Raw genomic sequence first — 17,761 nt, forward strand, 5'->3', positions numbered from 1 at the left:
AAGGGAGGAAGCAATGGAAAATGAATCTAAATCAACTCAAACTTCAACCCCTCTCTGTGACGTCACCACTCACCATAACCTCATCGGCGTGAAATGCCAGAGGGATATGTACCTCGCTAGTGACGTCATGTCATTAAGGTGTTCACCCCACCCCGTCCAAGGCGCCCTTGAACGTGACGTCACCTCTGCCAGGGTCGCTGCCGTTTTCTGTTCAATTAGAATCATATTTGGGCAAGGCCACGCCCAGTGACTGGCGGCTCATTAACATAATCTATTCACGTACGGAGGCGCTCATTGTGGGAGGGGAGTATTATCGTTCTCCACAAGTGACGTCATGTCACCTCTTGCTGCCGCGTGACATCACGAGATAACAGGAAGCTGCTGCTCCGCCCGTGCACTGAAATCCGAGGTGAGAAATTCTCATCGCGGTTGTGGTGGTGGTGGTTGTTGTGGTGGTTGTTGTTGTGGTTGTTGTGGTGGTTGTTGTTTACCGAGGTAGAGCCTCGCTCTCTCTCGTAGCGATGTCAATTGAGTAGCAGCGAGCATGGAAGCGATGTCCAGGTTGCGACTTTACAGCGCGGGGCCTAGCCACGTGGGGCCTTGCCTCCTGCCCTCGCCTGATCGCGTTTGCTTCAATTATCTCGCTTAAGTTTAATTTGTCTTCAGGCGGCTCGCCACTTTGTCACTTTGTTTTACTTTTAAATATTCACGCGGTTTTTATTTATTTTTATTTTTTACACCAGGCTAAGCCCGCTTGAGCTACTGTTCCGCTTTTTGTTTTCAGAAGCGACCTGCCCACAACACAACACAAGGTGAGGCTCCTCAACAGCGTGGCGGTGTTCACTCTGGACGCGTGGCGGTGTTCACTCTGGACACGTGGCGGTGTTCACTCTGGACGCGTGGCGGTGTTCACTCTGGACGCGTGGCGGTGTTCACTCTAGACGCGTGGCGGTGTTCACTCTGGACACGTGGCGGTGTTCACTCTAGACGCGTGGCGGTGTTCACTCTAGACGCGTGGCGGTGTTCACTCTGGACGCGTGGCGGTGTTCACTCTGGACGCGTGGCGGTGTTCACTCTACTTGGTGGAGTGAGGGAGCATGAATTCTGAGCAGGTGAAGGTGGCCAGGCATGGGTCTGGACACACCACCACCTGTGAACCATGCCAGTGTGTGACAGTGGTGGAGCCAGTGGGGGTGGGGTAGGCACGTGCCCCCCAACGATCCGATCGAAATCCCTAATTTCGATAGGATCATTGGGGCTTATTAGTAACTAGCTTCACTACCCGGCTTCGCCCGGGACTTGGATTCTTGTCTTGGATACATTTCATATTCCCTTATATTTCACTGAAAAACCCTTAAAAATGTTGATGCTTGCGAGAAAGAAAAAAGCCGAAACAAATCAAGTTACCTAAATGGGATGTTTTCACTCGAGGAAATTTAACCTTAATCCACTACTACGCAAGGTCGATTTTGGCCACTCGGGAAGGGAATAATGACGTGGCGAGCTGAAAATAGTCGCGTTCACTTAGAAATTCCAAACGGCATAAGCTGTGAAAATTTCACGACGCCAGAGCTCAGCGTTGGAGAGGTTTTGCTGCTTCACACAAACAAACAGATGTAATGTTCTGCTTCATATTTAAGATAGCAGTTCTACCCGTTCTTCGCACGGAGGATATGTATTGAAACTCCGAGAAACCAATGGCTTCATTTGACCAGGAGCGAAGCGCCACCTAAAATCTCCCGGCATGCTGTTAACAGCTCTATCTATGCTGCCAAATACATCTTTCCCTGGATGTTCTTCCCTGTGTATGTATCTCTGCTGCCTTGTACCTCGTATCTGTTCACTCTGTCTATGCTGGTTTGTTCAACCCGGAGGATGACCACGAAATTTAGCAGTCTTCTGAAATTCGTGGTCTACCATGGAAGTGTCTAACTGTGTTGTTGGCCTACTGGTTTTGCATCACGTAATTTTTCTTAGGTTTTGTTGAGTTCTCGTCTCTCATCTTGTTGTATTTGCCTCCGTGCAGTTTAACGCTCTCTATGTGTTGCGTTGATGTCACCCTATGTGCTCCCTTGCTATTTGTTTTTTTACACCTGATGATGATCGCTTGTGTTGCGTTCGAAACGTCGTGATTTATTTTAATATAATTTTATTATATTTCTACATACGGGACTTTACCGAAAAAACCAATGAGTAATTTATGCATTCACGAAAGCTTCAATTCTATATTCATTGCAGAGCGCTTAACTCAGGTGTGTTGCGGGTTGACGCCACAAACTTCATGGTCATACAAAATACAAAAGTCTATTTTTATACTTTTTTCATTGTGCACGGTATGGAACCTACCCACATGCCAAATTTCAGGTGTATAGTATGTCGGGAAGTATGCTAAACATTTCGACCAGACACACACACACGTATCCACACATTTCCATTTTATATATAGGCTAGCTTTACTACCCGGCTTTGCCCGGGACTTTGATTCTTGTCTTGGATTAAAACACGGCCTTCGCGGAGTGTTGGTGGGGGGTGTGCGCGACGTCAGCAGGCACACTGCGTAACGATGCCGCATAGGGTGACATCTCAGATATGACGGCTATTTTAATACTTTGTGCATTGTGTCCAGTGTGGAAGCTACCCACATGCCAAATTTCAAGTTTGTGTTGCATGTCGGCAAGTATGCTGAACATTTCAAACAGACACACATTCACAAATTTCCCTTTTATAAATATAGATAAATCAGCATTGTGCGACCCCCCCCCCCACTGCCACCGCGTGGCATATTATTACATGCCAGGGACTCTGAGAGGACAACAGTCCGTGTTCATAATTGGCAATAAGTAACGGCAAAGCAGTTACAAGCGACTCAGAATTGTGCCCAGTTGCGTATACAGTACACGACTTCCCTGAAGGCAAACACCTTCAGCGAGCGCGATGCCTTTCACACGCGTCGAATTAAAAGCATAGCACAACTCCTTACTTAGTAACAACTCCTGACTAACAACTCCTTACTTACTAACAACTCCTGACTAACAACTCCTTACTTACTAACAACTCCTGACTAACAACTCCTTACTTAGTAACAACTCCTTACTAACAACTCCTTACTTACTAACAACTCCTGACTAACAACTCCTTACTTCCTAACAACTCCTTACTAATAACTCCTTACCAACGACTCCTTACTAACAACTCCTTACTAATATCTCCTTACTAACAACTCCTTACTTACTAACAACTCCTATCAATTTCATTGCTGAAAGGGGCTACCCCCCCCCCCTACCTGAATATCCTGGCTCTACCTCTGAGTGTGTGAAAGGGTCAAGTTTGTATTTGCAGTCAAGTCTATTAACTCTATTGAGCACGGAGGTTATATCAAAACAGTAGTTTATTTTTGTTTTCCTCTGCAACTCTTTGTAAGAATGTAGTCAGGAAGTTATCACAGCACACGTGCAGCTGAAGTCGGAACTGTTCATCCCAGCATTCAAGGACATCTGTGCCTGGCTTTCACACCTCTACGTTGCGATTGAACATTAATTTATGCATTTCTGCATAACACAAATAGTATTATTTTCAACACCCTTTGCTACGTCAGCTGAATTTAGCTTTCATAAATATTCCTTTTGAAGCAAGACATTCAAAATCATGTGCTCGGAGTTTTGGGTTAACGTTTATTTTGAAGATACGAGGGCTTCCAGGCACGTTTATGACCATTTGCCCTCTAATTGTGTGCCATAACAGCCCGTGTGATGAATTTGGGATACGTTTTCACTATATCATGAATATATGAATAAGTATAGACGTTTAAGTCACATGTGACTGTATGAATGCATTCCGCTGTGCATCGATACTGACGTGTAGATGGTGTGGATATCCTTTTTTTTGTCTGCAGCTGTCGCTTCCTCTGCAGAATTGTTCTGATGGAGCAAAGGCACTCGGCGCAGCTCGGTGCAAAAAGGCAACAATGCGACCGGTGTGCATACAGCACGGATAGTACTGCACATTTCACATGGCACCAGAGAACCCACACGGGAGAGAAACCCTTCAAGTGCAGTGTGTGTGGGAAGGCGTTTGCACGGTCACCAAATCTTCATGTACACCAGAGAACACACACGGGAGAGAAACCCTTCAAGTGCAGTGTGTGTGGGAAGGCGTTTTCACATTCACCACATCTTCATGTACACCAGAGAACACACACGGGAGAGAAACCCTTCAAGTGCAGTGTGTGTGGGAAGGCGTTTTCACAGTCACCAAGTCTTCATGCACACCAGAGAACACACACGGGAGAGAAACCATTCAAGTGCAGTATGTGTGGGAAGGCGTTTTCACAGTCACCACATCTTCATGTACACCAGAGAACACACACGGGAGAGAAACCCTTCAAGTGCAGTATGTGTGGGAAGGCGTTTTCACAGTCACCAAGTCTTCAAGTACACCTGAGAACACACACGGGAGAGAAACCCTTCAAGTGCAGTGTGTGTGGGAAGGCGTTTTCACAGTCACCACATCTTCATGTACACCAGATAACACACACGGGAGAGAAACCCTTCAAGTGCAGTATGTGTGGGAAGGCGTTTTCACAGTCACCAAGTCTTCAAGTACACCTGAGAACACACACGGGAGAGAAACCCTTCAAGTGCAGTGTGTGTGGGAAGGCGTTTTCAAAGTCACCACATCTTCATGTACACCAGAGAACACACACGGGAGAGAAACCCTTCAAGTGCAGCGTGTGTGGGAAGGCGTTTTCACATTCACCACATCTTAATGTACACCAGAGAACACACACAGGAGATAAACCCTTCAAATGCGGTGTGTGTGGGAAGGCGTTTGCACAGTCACCACATCTTCATGTACACCAGAGAACACACAAGCATCAGAAGATCCACAAGGAGTGGAATCTGAAATCAGCTTGTGAAAGTCAAAGTGCCGCAATGAGCCCATCCCTCATGAAACAAGAACCGGAAGAAAATCCCAGCTTGGACACTTTTAAAGGTATCGAGGTGAAATATGAAGAGGTGAAGGTGAAATGTGAAGAAGTGATGGTGAAGAGCGAAGAAGTGAGGGTAAAATGTGAAGATGAAGATTCAACTCCAAAATCAGACCTTCACATCGATGGAGGCAACGTGAAGCAGGAGGAGAATTCTGACTGTCAGGCAGAGCGAGGCAACTCCCAGCAGTTTGTGGAAGTGGAGGTGTGGGTGGACTTCCTCCGAGACATTACAAAGTCAAATGGAGACCCGGTAGATATGTAAGCTTGAGACGATGTCACTCCAATAGATGCACCTTTGTCACAGGCCTTTAATGACAAGAATGAGAAGTTGAACACTCAATTCCTAGGTTCAACCTGCAGGGTCAGAGCGGCCAGTCTTTGTGAACCTGTGGGTTGCGTAGATCTCTAACCATGAGCGAGAGCCAATAAGCTTCCAAGCAATCACAAGGTTCTAATAATTCAATTTATATGGTGCTTGCTTAATCGCCTCTGGCAATTCGGAGTGTTGTGTTATAGCTAGTCTCAAACACTCGAAGAGCATCCCCAAGTAGCAGCTGCCCCTGTGTGCTACAAGGTGGTGGCCCTGCACCGGCCTGCATGTGGACAAGAACCTGTCAGTAGGGGGCGATGGTTGATGTGGCATCTCAGTTGTGGAGTTTGTAGGTAATGTTTAGAATTTGATAAATTTTGACCCAGACGCCAGCATGCAATGGCCTACTCGTTTTTGAATGGCGCAATAGTATGTTGTACATACACTGTTAAGCGTATTTGTAAAAAAATAGCTTGTTAGTACGATATAACCTGATGCAGTATATTTCACTGCAGTAATTCAATTTTGTTAATATGCCTGTCAATAATTTAGAATTAATACTTGTCTGATTGTGTGCGTACATGTAACATTGTCTATAAGGGTCAAACATTGAATAAGTGATGTTAGGACAAAGTGTGTGTTTTGGAAGTAACCTGTACAGATAACTCAGGTGAGACTCATTGTTCTTGTGATACAGGTCAAAGGATAGTTTTGTGTTTTCAGGAACCATCTCCCTCTGGAGCAACTCAGTCTTTAAAATAGGGAGCACACTCGGATCATTCATCAGTTACAAGGCATACCACTCAAAAGTTACACATAGAGGAGATACATTCTCTACAACACGAATTGTAATTTTGTATTACGTGTTGACGTAGATTTTGTCGAACTAGGACGTGAAATGCTCCTTGCTGAGTAACGTCTGGATGTTCACAACCAAGGCTTGAAGTAAGCCTGACTGCCTGCGGTGCCCCTCACAACCATTAACGGCCTTGGGCCAGGAAAGTCACGAAAAAAATTGCACACGAACGACGTCTCCACGCAAGCACCTGATGCTCCGTTTTGAAGTTTGAAAATGAAACAACTTTGAATTGTGTTATGTTTTGAATTGGATAATTGCATTTCTTCATTAAAAGCTTCTCCATTGAAAACGATATTTCGTCTTCTTGGTTCTTTCGGTAAAGTCAAGTAGGATGGAAACAAAGTAATAAAACAAAATAACATTCTCACCACGTTTCGGCCACAACACAAGTAGCCTTCATCAGGTGAAGAAACAGGTCTGTCCAGAGGACAGCGCTTGAGTGAACGCTGCCAAGCAAAGACAGCGTCTTTATTAAAGGTGTGTGGGCGGAGTTAATTAGCATGTTACCCAGCCCCCACCTCCTCTGGAGCGGAGGAGGGTGGTGGCTGGGCACAGGAAAACACCAAAGCAGAGCAACCAAGGTGCGCTGCTCTGTCCTGTGCTGCACCATAACCATGTTATAAACTAGACTAATATACAATACAATATTATACCTTCCAAGCTAAGAAACATGGCATAATATATCCATAGACAAATTCCACCTTTGAATTATACAATGCGTTACTTTACACTATTTCGTGTGAAGTTTCTCTAGTCGTTAAGTGGATTGCCTTGCCGGGGGTTCGGTTCGATGCGGACTTTCACCTGGTTGGGATCGCGGGATCGAGACGAGGCGACACAGAGCTGCTGGCCGTGCGAGAAGACCGCCGTCTGCAGATCGATTCAAACGCGATCGAACGTCTGTCCCTGCGCCTCCGTCGTTCATGCAGGGGGCGCGTAGAGGTCTGCAGCGCCCCCTGCATGAAAACGACGGAACGTGCAGCGTGAGTCACGTGAAGTTGTGCGTAAGCGCCATATCAAGGCGCTGTCAGCTGACCTGCCACCACGTTCACGGGTCAGCAGGGGGCATCCGAGAGAGAGAGCGAGGTGCGTAGGGGTCGACCAAACATCCCTAAGGCCCCTTAAGATAAGACCTTCCAGAAGGTTCTGGGAGTGGGGGGGGTGACCCCGACCTGGGGATAAAAGGCCGGCCCTCTGGACGGGCTGAGGCAGTGTTCACCAACTCAAGCCTGAAGACATCCGAAGACCTGAAGACTGGACCAACACCCGGGAACCCTCAACCGAGGCTCTTTTTAGAGCCGGGTTGTAGTGGACCAGAGGTGGCTCGGACACTCTGGGACCCTCCCCGAGCTCTAGCCAGAGCCGGGTTGTAGCGGACCAGAGGTGAGCTCCCGTACCCAGGCTGGGACGGGTCGTCCAGTCTTCCCTTAACGCCGGGCTAAGGGATCCCGTGGGTAGCAGGGCCCGGATTGTGCAGGCTGCAATAGAAGGGAGGCTGTTGCTCCCGGAGGCTATCGGGTGGAAGGGGCCGTACCCCTGTCGTGTTACGGTATTGTGTAGAGCCGAGTTTGAAAGAGTTGTTATAATAAACGCGTTGCCTCAACCAGACGTCTCCGTGTGATTACTTAAGGACACAACACTTGCATAAAAAAGAATAGCCAGTGGGTTTTCAAAGAACCTTCGTCTTACAGAAATCAATTTCGCGTGAGCCCACCGCATTACAACGATGCTCAGCTGAGCAGGGCGAGCCACGTTGGCAGGGGGGGGGGGGTCACCTTATCTTTGTCACGTGCCGTAGCTCACGTGACTTCTGCCGCGACAATGTCTGGATGTTTTCGCCTGAGGACGAACGCTGGTGTTGCGATCGAAATGTCGCGATTGATTTTTTTTCTACCTGCGTGAATTTACCGAAAGAACCAAAGGATATGAAAGACGTCTTGTCTGGTGAGCTTGTTCATATCCGTGTACATCGATGTCCCACATTACTTACACGGACACACCACACACAATGAAATAAATAGAAACTAGAACGACTTAATTCTGGGGATGGGCAAAGATTGAGGAATCTCTTTCAATGGAGCGAGTTAAGTTTGTGTTCGATTCAACATCTCTCTGTTCGTCTGTGTCTCTGTTCCCCTCTGTGTCTCTCTCTCGCTGACTGTGTCTCTGTGGTCTCTGTATCTTTCATTCTGTTTTCTTCTTGTCTGTGTCTGTCCACCTCTCTCTCTCTCTTGTCAGTCTCTGTGTGTGTCTCTATCAGCGTCTTTCCAACCGTAGCAACATGCGCCCGTTCAACTTTCACGGGCCCACGACTGCACGAAACTCAAACTTGCTCCGAGTCTCTGTGTATACGTTGAACTTCTTTCCACCGTACGTAGCCCACCATGCCAATCTGTGAGTCTCTCTGTGTGCGAGTCTCTGTGTGTATCTGGAACTTCTTTCGCACCGTACGTAGCCAACCATGCTAATCTGTGGGTCTCTCTGTGTGTGAGTCTCTGTGTGTACGTTGAACTTTGTTCACACCATACGTAGCCAACCATGCTAATCTGTGGGTCTCTCTGTGTGTGAGTCTCTGTGTGTGTCTGGAATTTCTTTCGCGCCGTACGTAGCTGAACCTGCACAGGAGGAACGGCCGGTATCTGTGGAGCTGTGGGCTGGGTACCATCTGTCGGCGGGAGCGAAAGACGATGAAGCTCCCAAGCATTTCACTACGTTACCAACATCATATTTGCACTCATAAGTCGCTTGCCTATTTGTGTGTTTCTCATCGAATCTCATCTCAAACAATCGAAGGACGCCTCCCCCTAAGTGGCAGCTGCCCCTGTGTGGCACAAGGTGGCCCTGCACCGCCCTGCACGTGGACATGAGTCTGTCGGTAGGGGGCGATCATTGACGCGCCATCTCCGTTGTGTAGTTTCTGGATAATGTTTGGAATTGCCACAATTTTGACCGTGACACCGACATGCAATGACCTGTGCGTCGTGAATGACACAACGCTATGTTTTTACATCTGCCGTGCAGCAGACTGCGCATATTGTGGTGCATGTTACTGGGGTAGCCAGGTGTGCCTGTCGGATTTGAACCTTGAACCTCTGCAATAGAGAATGCGCTACCATATTCTTGGTTCTTTCGGTAAAGTCATGTAAATAGAAAACAAAAATGAAGATAAAAACGGCGTTATTTTAAAATAAATTGTCATTATTTTATTTTTCTTTAATGTAACATGTTTTTTTTAAATTTACGCGACTTTACCGAAAGAACCCAAGAATATAAATTCCTGCCAGTCACGAAAGTTTTAAGTCAAAATAGAATGCACCACCAACTCGGCTCGCGTCAATCTGCGTGGAGGCGTGGGGAGGCCTGAGAGAGTTTCTCACCGGCGCAGAACTTCCATGCAGAGGGCTCCACGCAGCTTCGTGCGGAGCGACAGGCCAGGTAGCTCCCACACAGCGTGGCGCAGCTGATTAACATTTATATTCTTGGTTCTTTCGGTAACGTCACGTAGATAGAAAATAACAAAAAAATTGGAAAATAATAAATTGATGAAAAGTTGCCATTTGTCGACTGACTGAGATGACTGTGCCCACCACAGTGTACACACACACAGTGTACACACACACAGTGTACACACACAGTGTACACACACACTGTGTACACACACAGTGTACAAACACACACACAGTGTGCACACTCACTGTGTACACACACACACAGTGTACTAACACAGTGTACACACACAGTGTACACACACACAAACAGTGTACACACACACACTGTGTACAAACACACACATGGTGTACACACACAGTGTACAGACACACACAGTGTACACACATACACAGTGTGCACACACACACTGTGTACACACACATTGTACAAATACACAGTGTGTACACACACACACTGTGTACACACAGTGTACAAACACACAGTGTACAAACACACACAAAGTGTACAAACACACACACAGTGTACACACACACACAGTGTACACACACACAGTGTGTACACACACACACATAGTGTACACAAACACACACAGTGTACAAACACACAGTGTACACACACACAGTGTACACACACACAGTGTACACACACACACAGTGTACGTACACACACACCCTACCCCGTCCAAGGCGCCCTTGAACGTGACGTCACCTCTGCCTGGGTCCCTGCCGTTTTCTGTTCAAGTAGAATCCACATTTGGGCAAGGCCACGCCCAGTGACAGGCGGATCATTAACATAATTAATTCTTAAAAGCCTTTGCGTCGGGTTCAGCACCCACGCCCCAGCCCTCTACATATGGGCCGTGCTCATTAACATAATATTTTCACATACAGAGCCGCTCATTGTGGGAGGGGTGTGGAACGTCGCGCGGCAGTAGAAGGTGACATGACGTCATATCACCTCCTGCTGCCGCGTGACGTCACGAGATAACAGGAAGTTGCTGCTCTGCCCGTGCACTAAATTCCGAGGTGAGAAATTCTCATCGCGGTTGTGGTGGTTGTTGTTGTGGTGGTTCTGGTGGTTGTTGTTTACCGAGGTAGAGCCTCGCTCTCTCTCGTAGGGATGTCAATTGAGTAGCAGCGAGCATGGAAGCGATGTCCAGGTTGAAACTTCACAGCGCGGGGCCTAACCACGCGGGGCCTTGCCTCCTGCCATCGCCTGATTGCTGTTGCTTCAATTATCTCGCTTAAGTTTAATTTGTCTTCAGGCGGCTCGCCACTTTGTCACTTTGTTTTACTTTTAAATATTCACAAGGTTTTTATTTATTTTTATTTTTTACACCAGGCCAAGCCCACTTGAGCTGCTGTACCGCTTTTTGTTTTCAGAAGCGACCTGCCCACAACACAAGGTGAGGCTCCTCAACAGCGTGGCGGTGTTCACTCTAGACGCGTGGCGGTGTTCACTTTAGACGCGTGGCGGTGTTCACTCTGGACACGTGGCGGTGTTCACTCTGGACACGTGGCGGTGTTCACTCTGGACGCGTGGCGGTGTTCACTCTAGACGCGTGGCGGTGTTCACTCTAGACGCGTGGCGGTGTTCACTCTAGACGCGTGGCGGTGTTCACTCTGGACGCGTGGCGGTGTTCACTCTGGACGCGTGGCGGTGTTCACTCTGGACGCGTGGCGGTGTTCACTCTGGACACGTGGCGGTGTTCACTCTAAACGTGTGGCGGTGTTCACTCTGGACACGTGGCGGTGTTCACTCTGGACGCGTGGCGGTGTTCACTCTGGACGCGTGGCGGTGTTCACTATGGACGCGTGGCGGTGTTCACTCTACTTGGTGGAGTGAGGGAGCATGAATTCTGAGCAGGTGAAGGTGGCCAGGCATGGGTCTGGACACACCACCACCTGTGAACCATGCCAGTGCGTGACAGTGGTGGAGCCAGTGGGGGTGGGGTAGGCACGTGCCCCCCAACGATCCGATCGAAATCCCTAATTTCGATAGGATCATTGGGGTTTATTAGTAACTAGCTACACTAGCGGCTTTGCCTGGGACTTGGATTCTTGTCTTGGATAAATTTCATATCCCTTATATTTCACTGAAAAACCCTTAAAAATGTTGAGGCTTGCGAGAAAGAAAAAAGGCGAAACAAATCAAGTTACCTAAATCGGATGTTTTCACTCAAGGAAATTTTACCTTAATCCACTACTACGCAAGGTCGATTTTGGCCACTCGGGAAGGGAATAATGACGTGGCGAGCTGAAAATAGTCGCGTTCACTTAGAAATTCCAAACGGCATAAGCTGTTAAAATTTCACGACGCCAGAGCTCAGTGTTGGGAGAGGTTTTTGCTGCTTCACACAAACAAACAGATGTAATGTTCTGCTTCATATTTAAGATAGCAGTTCTACCCGTTCTTCCCACGGAGGATATGTATTGAAACTCCGAGAAACCAATGGCTTCATTTGACCAGGAGCGAAGCGCCACCTAAAATCTCCCGGCACGCTGTTAACAGCCCTATCTGTGCTGCCAAATACATCTTTCCCTGGATGTTCTTCCCTGTGTATGTATCTCTGCTACCATGTACTTCGTATCTGTTCACTTTGTCTATGCTGGTTTGTTCAACCCGGAGGATGAACACGAAATTTAGCAGTCTTCTGAAATTCGTGGTCTACCAGGCAAGTGTCTAACTGTGTTGTTGTCCTACTGGTTTTGCATCACGTAATTTTTCTTAGGTTTGTTGAGTTCTCGTCTCTCATCTTCTTGTTGTATTTGCCTCCGTGCAGTTTAACGCTCTCTATGTGTTGCGTTGATGTCAACCTATGTGCTCCCTCGCTACTTGTTTTTTACACCTGATGATGATCGCTTGTGTTGCGTTCGAAACGTCGTGATTTATTTTAATATAATTTTATTATATTTCTACATACGGGACTTTACCGAAAAAACCAATGAGTAATTTATGCATTCACGAAAGCTTCAATTCTATATTCATTGCAGAGCGCTTAACTCAGGTGTGTTGCGGGTTGACGCCACAAACTTCATGGTCATACAAAATACAAAAGTCTATTTTTATACTTTTTTCATTGTGCACGGTATGGAACCTCTACCCACATGCCAAATTTCAGGTGTGTAGTATGTCGGGAAGTATGCTAAACATTTCGAACAGACACACACACACACGTATCCACACATTTCCCTTTTATATATAGGCTAGCTTTACTACCCGGCTTTGCCCGGGACTTTGATTCTTGTCTTGGATTAAAACACGGTCTTCGCGGAGTGTTGGTGGGGGGGTGTGCGTGACGTCAGCAGGCACACTGCGTAACGATGCCGCATAGGGTGACATCTCAGATATGATGGCTATTTTAATACTTTGTGCATTGTGTCCAGTCTGGAAGCTACCCACATGCCAAATTTCCAGTTTGTGTTGCATGTCGGCAAGTATGCTGAACATTTCAAACAGACACACATTCACAAATTTCCCTTTTATAAATATAGATCAATCAGCATTGTGCGACCCCCCCCCCCCCCCACTGCCACCGCGTGGCATATTATTACCTGCCAGGGACTCTATGAGAGGACAACAGTCCGTGTTCATAATTGGCAATAAGTAACGGCAAAGCAGTTACAAGCGACTCTTAGAATTGTGCCCAGTTGCGTATACAGTACACGACTTCCCTGAAGGCAAACACCTTCAGCGAGCGCGATGCCTTTCACACGCGTCGAATTAAAAGCATAGGACAAGTCCTTACTTAGTAACAACTCCTGACTAACAACTCCTTATTTACTAACAACTCCTGACTAACAACTCCTTACTTACTAACAACTCCTGACTAACAACTCCTTACTTCCTAACAACTCCTTACTAATAACTCCTTACCAACAACTCCTTACTAACAACTCCTTACTAATATCTCCTTACTAACAACTCCTTACTTACTAACAACTCCTATCAATTTCATTGCTGAAAGGGGCTACCCCCCCCCTACCTGAATATCCTGGCTCTACCTCTGAGTGTGTGAAAGGGTCAAGTTTGTATTTGCAGTCAAGTCTATTAACTCTATTGGGCACGGAGGTTATATCAAAACAGTAGTTTATTTTTGTTTTCATCTGCAACTCTTTGTAAGAATGTAGTCAGGAAGTTATCACAGCACACGTGCAGCTGAAGTCGGAACTGTTCATCCCAGCATTCAAGGACATCTGTGCCTGGCTTTCACACCTCTACGTTGCGATTGAACATTAATTTATGCATTTCTGCTTAACACAAATAGTATTATTTTCAACACCCTTTGCTACGTCAGCTGAATTTAGCTTTCATAAATATTCCTTTTGAAGCCAGACAGCCGAAATTGTGTGCTCGGAGTTTTGGGTTAACATTCATTTTGAAGATACGAGGACCTCCAGGCACGTTTATGACCATTTGCCCTCTCATTGTGTGCCATAACAGCCCGTGTGATGAATTTGGGACACGTTTTCACTATATCATGAATATATGAATAAGTATAGACGTGTAAGTCACGTGTGACTGTATAAATGCATTCCGCTGTGCATCGATACTGACGTGTAGATGGTGTGGATATCCTTTTTTTTGTCTGCAGCTGTCGCTTCCTCTGCAGAATTGGTCTGATGGAGCAAAGGCACTCGGCGCAGCTCGGTGCAAAAAGGCATCAATGCGACCGGTGTGCATACAGCACGGATAGTACTGCACATTTCACGTGGCACCAGAGAACCCACACGGGAGAGAAACCCTTCAAGTGCAATGTGTGTGGGAAGGCGTTTGCAAAGTCACCAAATCTTCATGTACACCAGAGAACACACACGGGAGAGAAACCCTTCAAGTGCAGTGTGTGTGGGAAGGCGTTTTCACATTCACCACATCTTCATGTACACCAGAGAACACACACGGGAGAGAAACCCTTCAAGTGCAGTGTGTGTGGGAAGGCGTTTGCACAGTCACCAAATCTTCATGTACACCAGAGAACACACACGGGAGAGAAACCCTTCAAGTGCAGTGTGTGTGGGAAGGCGTTTTCACATTCACCACATCTTCATGTACACCAGAGAACACACACGGGAGAGAAACCCTTCAAGTGCAGTGTGTGTGGGAAGGCGTTTTCACATTCACCAAGTCTTCATGTACACCAGAGAACACACACAGGAGAGAAACCCTTCAAGTGCAGTGTGTGTGGGAAGGCGTTTTCAAAGTCACCACATCTTCTTGTACACCAGAGAACACACACGGGAGAGAAACCCTTCAAGTGCAGTGTGTGTGGGAAGGCGTTTGCACAGTCATCACATCTTAATGTACACAAGAGAACACACGAGCATCAGAAGATCCACAAGGAGTGGAGTCTGAAATCAGCTTGTGAAAGTCAAAGTGCCGCAATGAGCCCATCCCTCATGAAACAAGAACCGGAAGAAAATCCCAGCTTGGACACTTTTAAAGGTATCGAGGTGAAATATGAAGAGGTGAAGGTGAAATGTGAAGAAGTGATGGTGAAGAGCGAAGAAGTGAGGGTAAAATGTGAAGATGAAGATTCAACTCCAAAATCAGACCTTCACATCGATGGAGGCAACGTGAAGCAGGAGGAGAATTCTGACTGTGAGGCAGAGCGAGGCAACTCCCAGCAGTTTGTGGAAGTGGAGGTGTGGGTGGACTTCCTCCGAGACAATACAAAGTCAAATGGAGACCTGGTAGATATGTAAGCTTGAGACGATGTCGCTCCAATAGATGCACCTTTGTCACAGGCCTTTAATGACAAGAATGTAAAGTTGAACACTCAATTCCTAGGTTCAACCTGCAGAGTAAGAGCGGCCAGTCTTTGTGGACCTGTGGGTTGCGTAGATCTCTAACCATGAGCGAGAGCCAATAAGCCCCCAAGCATTCACAAGGTTCTGATAATTCCATTTATACGGTGCTTGCTTAATCGCCTCTGGCAATTCGGAGTTTTGTGTTATTTCTCGTCTCAAACACGCGAAGAGCACCCCCAAGTAGCAGCTGCCCCTGTGTGCTACAAGATGGTGGCCCTGCACCGGCCTGCATGTGGACAAGAGCTTGTCAGTAGGGGGCGATGGTTGATGTGGCATCTCAGTTGTGGAGTTTGTAGGTGTAGGGTGTTATGGGAAAGAAACACTCGGTGTGGGAAGGTGAGGCACAACCACACCTTGGTGGCTACAACCACGTCCGCTATGGCTCCACCCTCAGTGGGTTATGGGTATAAAGGGCGGGGAGCCAGAGAGCTCGGGGCAGTGTGTTGGGGCCAAGACTGAAGAGCCAGTGAAGAAGGAAGGCCTGCTAGGATAGACCCTGGGACTCCTGTGACCGCTGTCCTTTTCAGGGCCGGCACAGCAAGCCAGTGGTGCGGCCCCTGAGCCCCAGAGCCAGAGTCCTTTTAAGGGCTGGTCTGGTTGGTGGAGTGCCGAGATCTGTGTCTGACCAGGCCCAGATCAGATAGCCTCCTCTAGTGCCTATAGCTGGAGGAATCGGGAGCCTAGGCCTTAGGGTAGATAGCCTGGTGTTATCCCTGAGTGTATATGGGTGAAGGGGCCGCTGCCCCTTCAGGTGTGACCCCTTGTTCAATAAATAGTGCTGCCTCTACTCAACCGTCTCCGTGTCCTGGGAACCCACTACAGGAATGTTTAGAATTGGCTCAATTTTGACCGAGACGCCAGCATGCAATGGCCTACTCGTTTTGAATGGCGCAATAGTATGTTGTACATACACTGTTAAGCGTATTTTTAAAAAATAGCTTCTTGTTAGTACGATGTAACCTGATGCAGTATATTTCACTGCAGTAATTCAATTTTGTTAATATGCCTGTCAATAATTTAGAATTAATACTTGTCTGATTGTGTGCGTACATGTAACTATGTCTATGGGTCAAACATTGAATAAGTGATGTTAGGACAAAGTCTGTTTTGGAAATAACCTGTACAGATAACTCAGGTGAGACTCATTGTTCTTGTGATACAGGTCAAAGGGTATTTTTGTATTTTCAGGAAGCATCTCCCTCTGGAGCAACTCATTGTCTTTGAAATAGGGAGCACACTCGGATCATTAATCAGTTACAAGGAATACCACTCAAAGGTTACACGTAGAGGAGATACATTCTCTACAACACAAATTATAATTTTGTATTACGTGTTGACGTAGATTTTGTCGAATTAGGACGTAAAATGCTCCTTGCTGATTAACGTCTGGATGTTCACAACCAAGGGCTTGAAGCAAGCCTGACTGCCTGCGGTGCCCCTCACAACCATTTACGGCCTTGGGCCAGGAAAGTCACGGAAAAAATTGCAGACGAACGACGTCTCCACGCAAGCATCCGATGCTCCGTTTTGAAGTTTGAAAATGAAACAACTTTGAATTGTGTTATGTTTTCAATTAGATAATTGTATTTCTTCATTAAAAGCTTCTTAATTGAAATCGATATTTCGCATGAATTTTCTCTCATCGTTAAGTAGATGGCCTTGCCGGGGGTTCGGTTCGATGCGGACTTTCACCTGGTTGGGATCGCGGGATCGAGACGAGGCGACACAGAGCTGCTGGCCGTGCGAGAAGACCGCCGTCTGCAGATCGATTCCAACGTGATCGAACGTCTGTCCCTGCGTCTCCGTCGTTCATGCAGGGGGCGCGTAGAGGTCTGCAGCGCCCCCTGCATGAAAACGATGGAACGTACAGCGTGAGTCACGTGAAGTTGTGCGTAAGCGCCATAACAAGGCGCTGTCAGCTGACCTGCCACCACGTTCACGGGTCAGCAGGGGGCAGCCGAGAGAGAGCGAGGTGTGTAGGGGTCGACCAAAGTAAACCCCTGCCCCCCCCCCCCCCGTGACCGGAGACTCACACCCCTGACCCCCCACCCGTCCCTAAGTCCCCTTAAGATAAGACCTTCCAGAAGCTTCTGGGAGGGGGGGGGGGGGGGGAGGTCAGGAGTGGAGGGGTGACCCCGACCTGGGGATAAAAGGCCGGCCCTCTGGACGGGCCGAGGCAGTGTTCACCAACTCAAGCCTGAAGACATCCAAAGACCTGAAGACTGGACCAGCACCCGGGAACCCTCAACCGAGGCTCTTGTTAGAGCCGGGTTGTAGCGGACCAAAGGTGGCTCGGACACGCTGGGACCCTCCCCGAGCTCTAGCCAGAGCCGGGTTGTAGCGGA

At 47.5% G+C, this 17,761-nt stretch overlaps 1 protein-coding gene across 3 annotated transcripts in view; it reads left to right on the forward strand.

Moving 5' to 3' along the window:
• The first annotated feature begins 318 nt into the window (after positions 1-318).
• LOC116958165 (uncharacterized) overlaps positions 319-17,761 on the forward strand; it is a 45,460-nt gene continuing 28,017 nt past the window's right edge. The window contains exons 1-3 of one of the 3 annotated variants that reach the window (XM_076055922.1): positions 10,514-10,634; positions 10,951-11,014; positions 14,204-14,901. In XM_076055922.1, the coding sequence (XP_075912037.1) occupies positions 14,232-14,901 (670 nt within the window). In that variant the 5' untranslated portion in view covers positions 10,514-10,634; positions 10,951-11,014; positions 14,204-14,231. Of the gene's footprint in view, positions 410-784; positions 813-10,505; positions 10,635-10,950; positions 11,015-14,203; positions 14,902-17,761 lie in introns of those variants that run through there. The other 2 variants (XM_076055921.1, XM_076055920.1) reach the window with 2 other exon arrangements.

Source organism: Petromyzon marinus, chromosome 73 (genome assembly GCF_048934315.1).
Source record: "Petromyzon marinus isolate PM22_M1 ecotype Great Lakes invasive population chromosome 73, UKy_Petmar_22M1.pri1.0, whole genome shotgun sequence".
In the NCBI taxonomy this organism is placed as follows: Eukaryota; Metazoa; Chordata; class Hyperoartia; order Petromyzontiformes; family Petromyzontidae; genus Petromyzon; species Petromyzon marinus.